We start from the raw sequence: 10,100 nt of genomic DNA, 5'->3' as shown, positions 1-10,100 counted from the left end.
TACTTTCAGTGAGCTACAGCATTTGTGACCTCTGTGAACAAATTAAGGAATAGGCAGCAAAGAGCCAGGTTTATAAAAAATCATTAAAGGTTCAAGTATAATTGACCTGTTTTGTAAAAGGAAACATCTCCATATGGCCTTGGTATGACAAAATATAACCTGTTTTCTTCTAAAAATAATGCACTTGCATACAGTATAGCTTTCTGACACCACACCACTGAAATGAGAGAGAGCCTCGTACTGCAGATATAGCTCTTTATTATTTCAAAGTTGTGAAGAGACATTCTGAAACATGGAAACTTTGAAAAGTTCTTTATGCCAAGTTCTCATACTTATACATCTTTGAGCATCTTTATTTTTAAGGCACAAGATAAATAAAATAAAGGGTGAAGGCAAAGGAACTGGTCATGGAAAGAAATGCAGAATGTTCAGAGACAACTGTCATTCGATGGCCCACAGAGGAAATTGCACTTTAAAGGAAAATACAAGTTGTCCGAATAATAAAAAAAAAAAAAACAGCACTGGAAAAAGTAAAAAAAGAAGAGCATTACAGTTCATATCCATATGCTTATTTTTGTCCAATAAATATGATTTTATTACACAAATTATGCAAGCAATTCTAAATATTATGCCAGCCAGAATAAATGCCTGTTTGTAATAAACTAAGATTTGGACACACACCAAAATAGTGAATTTACATTTATATTATACTAAATAGACTTACATTCACCCTTAATTGCAGCCCAGGGATTCTCAATGCAAACTTGAAATGTCAGGAGTCTTAAGAATCCGCCCTGCTTGTATGGATCAAAAGCCAAGAATCTAAAATCCTATTTTCATGAAGAAAGGTGTTGCCAGACACCTTTGAAACGGTTTAGCTCTTATTGTGAATACAACAGGTTCGAAATCACCAACTGGAGGCATCTACAGCAGTACTACAGCACAGCTATTGTATATCATAATCTTGTGAAGTCTGAAAAAATATCTTCGGGATTCCTTTAGAAAAAAGCAAACAATAATGAATTAAACAAAACTACCTCTTCATGAATAAAATAGGAAAAAGATTAGCAGGAACAGGCATACATACTGTATATGTAGATACAAATTACATTGTAGTATTGAGCAAAGGTTTGGGTTCTTGTTATTGAGTACATTTGTTTTTCATATGAGAATGACAGATTTCCCACAGTACCTACATTATTAAGAAGCTGTTGCTTTAGTTACATAAATGTAGAAACAACAGTAAAGTGTTTATGAAAACTGCTTTACTCTGTTCAAAAAGCCCTGTAATTTGTTTTAAAAAAAACTGACCCCCAAAAATAAGTTCAGAATGAGTCTTACTTGATGTTAATAATTGTGAAATCCCCACACCATTTCTAATTCTACTGCAAAAGAAAATTATACTATAACAATATACACTGATTTAGAAACTTAGAGACGATGGCTTCCCAATGGTGGACACAAAATTGAATCTCATTATTAAACTACATTATACTTGTCCAGAAAAACCATATCACTGAGGGTCAGAAAAGGAAATGGGGGCCTGGCAAAAACGTGAAGGCAGTAGCTGTCGGCCGAGGCGGCAACCAATGTGAACATGTGTTTTAGCAGAAGAACAACACTAGCGGTGCAGGTTCATAAAGCCAGGATTAATGTTATGAAATCAATGTCAGGTGTTCTTTCTAAATTAAAATGTATTACTGTACATTTGCGCAAAATCCCCAAAACATTAATTGGAAAATGTCTGGATCTCAACTATGCCTGTTTGCTATAAAGACAGTTGGTGAACACTATGCTGAACGTCTACAGCCACCTCTGAAGCACAAAAAGGAATACAAGACTATTTTTGGGGTGGTACTCGGTTTTTGACATTGGGGGGGGAAGGAAAGCTAACCAAGGACGAAGAACACAAGCTGATAGTACAGCACCATGCAGTTAAACCAGAAATCATTTCATTGGTCGATATAATATTTTTTTCCAACATGGCAACATTTCCAAACGTACTGTAAATATGGCCATACAGTATGCATACAGTATGTTACAAAAAACACCAAAAAAACTAATAAAATATTTTACTACAAAATAACCCAAACCTTTGATCAACACCGTGTATATATTTGGCTTAAAACCCACATAGGCAATAAAATGAAATACTTGTCTCTTTGGCAGCTAGTGTTCTTCAGCTAAATGAAAAATATATCAACCTGTAGCACAATATTCTAAAGCAAAATGTTTAAAAGTTTACCTGCCATTTAAACAAGAAAAATACTATTTCCCTCCTTTTTCATTGTTAAACTTTTCCAATGGCATTACGTCATGTTACATATTTACAAGTTGTACATTAATGACATAGAAAAACAATGCAGGAGATCAGCTGTAAGAAACACAGCAAAAATATTTTTACACTCCTCTTTTCTTTTTAAGCATTTTAACACCACATGCTTTCTTATATCTATTGCACATAACTGATTATTGTTTAAAAAAGGGAACATAGCACAGAGATGCTATCCCTTGGAAAATGTCAAAGCATTTACAATTACAGGTTGATTGTATTAAAACATTAAATGAAAAAAAAAACGATGTGTGCATTGGCTAAAATAATTAGCTATAAAAATAATGCTGGTTTAATTTGATAATATTAAGAAGAAGACCAAAAGCAGGCTTGGGGAAGGTGCATTGCAATTTTGATTTGACACATATATTCTAGGTTTGAAGTGTTGATCTTGAGCCGTCCTCAGTAAGGTCATACCTGGAAAGCCAAAAGAGAACAATCAGTTTTTCCACCATCATGGCAAAGAAAATGTTTCTTGTCATGGTTGGTTTTGTGTCCTAAACCACTGCAGTCATGTCAGTTCCAGTGCAATTTGCACTCAGCTTCTGACTGAATAAAAACTAGTACAAAGACGTTCAAGAGCAGAGGTCAGACAAAGATTCCTTTGTTTAACTTCTCATTGCTTGAATGGCTCAAAGACAAAGCCTTCAGTATCTCTGGTATTGCTACAGGATAAGGGGGCGAGGATCATATTCTCAGTTCATGCACTAGTCCTGTTCAAATTATGTCAGGTATTCGCCATCAAAATTTCAAACCTGAGAGAAGTAGTTCAATGGTTTATGTCAACAGAGAACAATGGAAAACTTACAAGTGTTCATACTCTATTTTAAGAAGTTTTAAGAATTAAAGAAATCACTACAACTGAAGCTGGAAGGGATATGGGGTCTGGTCCTTTTAATATTAACATTGATACATTTCAGTTAGCTACCAATTTGATTTTGTAAAATATTTTTAACATAGATTTTTTTAAACAGGAAAAAAATGTACTTCTTTTGATGAGAACATATTTGCAAATGAAAGCAATGTTGGATGCAGTAATACCTTAAACAAAAGATGCATGAGTATTGATAATAAGTTGGGAGTTGTCACCGAGAAAGAGCTGTCAAGGGCTCAGCCACATCTGAAAGCGTGTTAGTCACATCTGCCTACAGTAAAAGTGCCTAAGACACTCCTAAATCATGTGCAGGTAGGAACCAAGAGCAACAGGGCAGATGAGGAAGGGACAGATTTCCTAAAGCGAGTACTGCATGTAGCCAAAAGTCACTTCGCTAGAAGTAAAACTAATCTAAAAAAAGAAAAGAAAAAAAACACAACTAATAAAAAACTAATGTTAAATCAGCCTCTTTTCACTCACCATTGTGTGCATCCTTTGGTTATATCTTCACTAGTCAAATCTACTAAAACCTGGAAATTCAGAAAGAAAGAGAAAAATATGCATTAGCCAAAGAACATCATGTAAGTTATTGTCTATGATAAAACTCGGAGTATATTCTATATTATAGGTTAAGTACCAAGAGAGATGTCCATCACAGAAAAAAAGAAGGACATTAAGATTCTTGTGCATCACTTCCACATGTGGGGCCAAATGTTTACCTATTGTTTTCCACGTAGCACTTGATAAAACACAATTTGGAATGATCACTGTGTTTCTCATATCACACATGGAAAAAGAAAGTGTAGGCAGATTCCTCCAACAAGCCTGCCTGCTAACCATTTATTTTTTTACATGTCACACACTACAAAGCCCAGCAAAAAATGATCAGCGCCAACTGGAGGAGTAGTGCATCCCCCACCTACACAATCCTGAATCTGAAGCCGAGCTTCTCTAGAGCCTAAGCATCAAAATCCTAAAATGTTTTATATATACATAAATGTATATATATATATGTTTTTTAAATGGAGCAACCAGTTCCATTTTATTACATACATCATCTTGAAAAAATATAGACTATTTAAATCAAATCTCAATAAGCATTCACTGAAATACATCTAGGGCTTGATGCATAAAAAAGCTTTCCTGCATGCTCATTGGATCGATGCACAAGAAAAAAAGCAGGTACCCTTCTTAGAAAATCAACAGGGTGTATGTAACTCACAGGCTGGCACGTGAGACTGAAGAGTTAAAAAACAGAAAAAGACGCGTACACATCTTTAGACTATTTTCCATCGAGACCTCTCTCTGTTATTTTGTTTGAACTTTTCAGATTATGTAAATATTCTGGACAGTGGAGCTCACTCAAAAGTAAATTTTGAAACACAAGAGTCAAGCATTAATCACTAACCTTCCCAAGAAGTCCTTTGTGTTTTGACAGCAAGCCTCCTCCATTCTTCACCGCTACATCCAGAGTTCTCCTGTGCAGTTCGACTAGGGAAACACTGAATTCGAACCTGAAGAAACACAAGAGAGATGTCAGCACTACGGTGTAGAATAGGCCTCAACATGAACAGACTTCTTATGACTTCACATCTCTCAGCAGCTTCCCCAAGACTCTTTTGACGAAAGCCACTGACAGAGATGAGCTCGGCAATCCTGGATCTGAATCTAGTTGAAAACATTTGGATAGAGTACCCAGGAACACCATTAAAAGCACCACACTGGTTAGCTAAACATGGCGTAGAGAACAGGGTGGGAAGTTAATCTTTTCATGCGGGTTTAATTGGCGTTACTAAATCAGAGGTTCCCAAACAGTTGTCTGTGGAGTAGAAGCTCCTCCCAGGTGGTTCATGAAGAAAGGTTACAGTTTTTTAATTAAACATTTTATTGCTGGAGATTAGTTTTATTCATTTTTAATTACTGTATTATGTATGTTGCTGCTTTGCAGCTCTGTGCCTCTGGGCTCAATTCCAGACCTGTGGTGCTGTCTGCATGAAGTTGATATGTTCTCCCCTTGGGTTTCCTATACTGATAGGTTAACAGGCTTCTGGAAAAACTGTCCCTGGTGTGACTGTGCACGTGTCTGTGTGTGCCCTGTGATGGACTAGTGTCCTGTCCGGCTTCTGTTTTGCACCCTTTGCTAGCGGGAATAGGACTCCAGGTCCCCCATAATCCTGAACTGGATGAAGCCGTTAGAAAATGGCTGGCTGGCTGGCTGGATATATAGATTTAGTGTTTATCACCATACTGTAAAAAAAAACAACGTTTTTTTTCAATTTATACGAATCATGGCCCAGCCTGCCTTTGCATGCATGCAGAGCTTAAATTCTCTGATAACATAACATTAGCCAAGAAAAACATATATTACTTCCAGCTTGAAATTGTTCACAGTTCAAAACAGTCCAGTACATGGAACCTGAAGTCTCAGCTTTATTTTAAATACATTTGTGGACCATTAAAAAGAGACCAAGCCATGTTCAAAATAGTAATTGTGGGGTAGGTGCCAGTACATCTGAACACGTGTGGAATGTTACACTGTCTACAAACACTGTTAGCGTTGCTGATGAAATGAGTGCTAGTGGCAAACCATGTAAAACCACAAGGAATTATGATACAACCACACAATAACAATTGTATGGTTGTATCATGGGAAAGGAGAAAAGCCCTCAGTATATGGTTTGTTAGAAGGTACTTGCAAAGGGCAGAATGAAACCTGCAAATCTTCCGTAATATCTAAAAATAAAACACTCAAATAAAACCCATTAAATTCTTCTATCTGGGCTGAAGCAAGGGAAAACTATTTTTAATAATCAACTTAACACCTATGGATTAAGGCCCTTGAAGATTCTTACTGTGCCAGCCTTTATATTGCAAAGCAGGATTAAATACAATTGATAAGATTATCCTTCTTATTAGATTCCTAATATGCAAATGGATTAACACAGTGCTTCTCTTCAACTGTTAACCATAGAATTAATGAAATGGTGAAAAATATTCAGGGAAAGCATGGGAAAATTAGTCTATAATTTGCCCTGCAATTAGCTGAGACTAGTGATATTGCTGATTTAGCTTATCTGCTTGTATGTATCAGCTGTGAAGATAAAGTTGCACGGTAAATGAGAAAGCTAGGGAGTGCCTCCACACTTACACTTGACTGACAAATTTCTCAAAAAGACTTCATTTATTCATCAACGACATGACACAGTGGCAAGACAAACTGGACATTAAACGCCTGTCGTAAAAATAATTTTCAATTTTTTCCCCCAAAACACTTTCAAATCCATGGTACAATTTGTATATGCGCTTAAGGTCTGTTAAATATACAAGGCCAGCCTATAGGGGGGTGCTGTGTTTGTGTCTGTTGCATGTTAAAGTCATTATTTTGTGCACACATCCCCATTTAGGTAATCCAATTACAGGGATCTGCATGGTATACACATGGCGAAAATAAGGGATTTTTGAAAGATGATAAAAGAGAGAATTATTTACAGAGATGCTTTGAGTGAATGACACAAGTGGCAAACTCACGTCTGATCATATACGGGGTTTAGCGTCTTCTTCATTGTGTGGGTTTTCCTCCGGCCAGTTCTTCTCTTGTCAGGCAACAGATACAGCCGGACATAAGGGTCTGACCCATCCTCGGTGAACGCTATGAGGTTGCTACAACATTAAAAAGATCAGCAAAATAGATTATACTGTAGCTCATAGAAGTTATTGCTTTTACAAAGAAACATTTAATGGGGAACTGCAATGCTACATTTCGAGGTTAGAAAGAATCAGCATTTATGAGTGCATGGGTAAAATGTACACATTAACTTGTAAAACCTCCAATTTACATCACAAAATAGATTACATTTCCAGGTATGCGCCGTGCCATATTCTGTCATTTAGAATGAGGCAAGGAAACATCTGGCGACGTGAAGGAGCCCTATTACACTATAAGGAAGCAGGCTTGTGAATACATCTTTTTTATTCCAATAGAAACATTGGAATAATCTTAAGACCATCTTAACACTGTTTCTCTCTACTTACCGGCAAGCATGCACCACTACAATCAGTTTATTCCTTTGAGAACTGTGCCTGACGGTCAGCTGGACTTGACCCAAAGGATAATGGTTTGCAGCCGATCCACTGTTAACAAATAAAATAAAATAGACATTTTTTTTACCTGTTCTGTATTCCAGTCTGCATTTTACAATCTGTAGTTTAAATATGACAGAGCAAAAACATACTTCAGTGACCACACAGCCATGACCCTGAATTTTCCAGACCAATGAACTTTAATTACCCCCTTTTAACTAAACAGATAAAGGCCAATAAAAATACAATTGCTTCACCCTCCTTTTGAAACTGTATTAATTAAAAAAGGTATTAAAGAGTTTGGAGTGTTTGGCAGGTTAACACATTTCAGACTGAAAATAGAGTATAGATAAAACACCTTAATATCGCCTTAAATATCACTTGGATTAAATCAAAATATAGCTGAACATCACTACAATATACTGCAGTCTCATTATTGTCTTTATAGATAAGTCTATAAATGAGCCATCTCAAACTACAACAATAAAAACCTTCCAAAACTGAAATGTTCTTCTAACTTTATGAAATTGGTAGCAAATAAACAGACTGTAAAGGATTTACTTCTGAAGCTGGCGAAGTCTTTGCTGTAGCTCTTGGGTGGCAAAGGGCTGGGAGATGTCAGAGGCGATGCTGGGTGTAGACTCCTTTCCTGCCAGGTGAGGATGGGAGCTGCAGATGACCAGGTTGCTGGTACTTCTGGTAGAATAACTAGACTGCTTCTGAGGGCTTCCTGGTAGGCCCTGTTCAGGATACTCGGGCCTTCTGTGAAGGTCAAAGGCCGAGGCCGAAGCTGAGGGAGGCAGGTTTGAGATTGGGTTGGGCGATTCGGGGGTCCAGGTTGGTGTGACCGGAGGCTTCTGTGGTTGGGCCTTGTTACCATCTTTGTTGTTAAACCCAGCCTTCTTCACCTGGACCGAAGATGGCTGGTCTGAAGTGGTCTGTTTCTCCAGGGAAAGAATCTGAAAAAAAAAACAATGCTATCTCATCATATTTCTGTTCATACATTCATGGTCTTCTCAAAGCATCTGGAAACAGCAACCCCGTCATGTTTCAGAAGTAAACGTCCTAGGATTCAGATACCCCCATTTTAGATTTACACACTGCAGTCCCAGCAGCAAGTCAGCAAGTCAGGTAAATAACTAGGAAGAATCTGACAACTTGCCAAAAACAATCCATCTCTGAAGCAATGGCAAAGAAGTCTGAAGTTAATTAAATTCACAGTACATTTAGTTTTAAAAGCACCCAATAGTCATGGGACTCAAAATTGCTGACTTTCTCATCAGACTAATAAGAAAATCTCTGATCCCCATGTGTCATTAATCATATTAGTGTCCCTACGCTTGAACTCACTCGTGTCACAATGCAAAGATGGGCAAGTGAACAGGAAGTTTTGCGATGGGTTGAAATTCGATAATGTTATTGTCCCCCGAGAGTATGCATCTTGTTCAAAAGCAATATAATTCAAATGAATAACTTCTTATGACAGATAAACTATACCACACCAATTATTTACAGTACTGTATGTCACATTCTTTCAATACAATATCTTCCGAACCAGGGGATTAATATCCCTTTAAACTTTGCTCTTGCATATTTGGGAAAGGTCAACATGGCTGCCTCTGTCACTAACTTTAATGGCCATCTTCATCTTAAGGGTGCAGTTGGGGCCCGAGTTCTTCAGCGGGAAGCGCTGGTGCAGTGTCATGTCTTCAGCCTCCAGCAGATGGGTAAGAGGAATGGTCAGGTTGCCTAAGCTGCACTCGTGTTTCTCATCCTTCACCTGATAGAACAAGAGTAACAGCAGTTTATCAGAAGTGCCCCTCAAGGATGTCGGAGAGTGCCTCCTGGTAATGTGTGCACAAGGCAGACCACTGAAGGAGAAGAACGGGGGAGAAATCTAATCTGACTTTCACAAGAAAGGGGCAAATGTGCATAACATTCCATCAGTCACTACAACAACAGTACAGAATCATGAGATCAGATTAATATTTGAGCTTTGTAAGATAGCTGGCATGTATATATTTCATACTGAAAGCTGCTCTCTTCAGAATACTTGTTCTGCGTGACAAAAGAAAACTACATGAAAACAGTTCCAAATGGAAGGTACAGTACTCAGGAGTGCTAGAACTATTTTAAGGTCTGTCAATATACATTTTCATAATGCAAGAATGTTTACTTGAGCCTTAGTGATATTTGTGATATTAGATCTGCAGATAAATCCTTAATATAAGCAGCTTAGCTCTGCTCATCAATTTAGCATACCGTACCTCAACACAGAGCTCTTGTGTTTTTGGATTGTGAATAAGGAAAGAGAAAGCTTCCTCCCAAACGGGCTCATGGGTTTTATATCGGATCTGAAAAAAAGAGATGAGAGTTTTAATCGGATATAAAGTGTATACATACATAAGCAATAATATAATAAAGTATGCATAATCTTAGGATTACAGGACAGCTTCCAAAATCTTTTTGATCTAGTGAAAAATAAGATTTGTGTCTTTTTGCAAAACACAAACCACTCATTTTCATAAAGATTTCCATTATAAGAAATATAGTGGTATAGGTAATTCCTATTTTCTATAGTCATTGTTCATTATATTAATTTTTCAATTACATCTTCCATATAAATGTAAATTTATAACATTAAGTAATCGATTATGTATGTCACGTGATTTTTTTCATATAATTATAAAATGTTATTGGATAATGTCATTTAGATCATGGGTAATGGGTTGCTCTTTTAAATGCCTTGAGGTCTTTACTTCCTTATTCCATAGGAGGGAGTAGATAAAAAATGGTCTACACCTTTTACTAGCT

The 10,100-nt window shown here is 37.1% G+C and overlaps 1 protein-coding gene across 4 annotated transcripts in view; it reads right to left on the bottom strand.

The window, feature by feature from the left end:
* Positions 1-241: 241 nt before the first annotated feature.
* The window catches only part of LOC148657484 (extended synaptotagmin-2-A-like), a 65,984-nt gene continuing 56,125 nt past the window's right edge, over positions 242-10,100 (bottom strand). For all 4 annotated transcript variants that reach the window (XM_088643830.1, XM_088643827.1, XM_088643828.1 and 1 more), the window contains 8 exons: positions 9,554-9,640; positions 8,917-9,066; positions 7,848-8,245; positions 7,239-7,337; positions 6,735-6,866; positions 4,615-4,720; positions 3,687-3,736; positions 242-2,749 (listed from right to left, as the gene is read on the bottom strand). In XM_088643830.1, the coding sequence (XP_088499956.1) occupies positions 2,704-2,749; positions 3,687-3,736; positions 4,615-4,720; positions 6,735-6,866; positions 7,239-7,337; positions 7,848-8,245; positions 8,917-9,066; positions 9,554-9,640 (1,068 nt within the window). In that variant the 3' untranslated portion in view covers positions 242-2,703. The remainder of the gene's footprint in view (positions 2,750-3,686; positions 3,737-4,614; positions 4,721-6,734; positions 6,867-7,238; positions 7,338-7,847; positions 8,246-8,916; positions 9,067-9,553; positions 9,641-10,100) is intronic.

Source organism: Lepisosteus platostomus, chromosome 8, assembly GCF_059453375.1.
Source record: "Lepisosteus platostomus isolate fLepPlt1 chromosome 8, fLepPlt1.hap1, whole genome shotgun sequence".
In the NCBI taxonomy this organism is placed as follows: Eukaryota; Metazoa; Chordata; class Actinopteri; order Semionotiformes; family Lepisosteidae; genus Lepisosteus; species Lepisosteus platostomus.
Note: the sequence above shows the minus strand (reverse complement) of the source record. Positions and strands in the feature narration are given on the sequence as shown.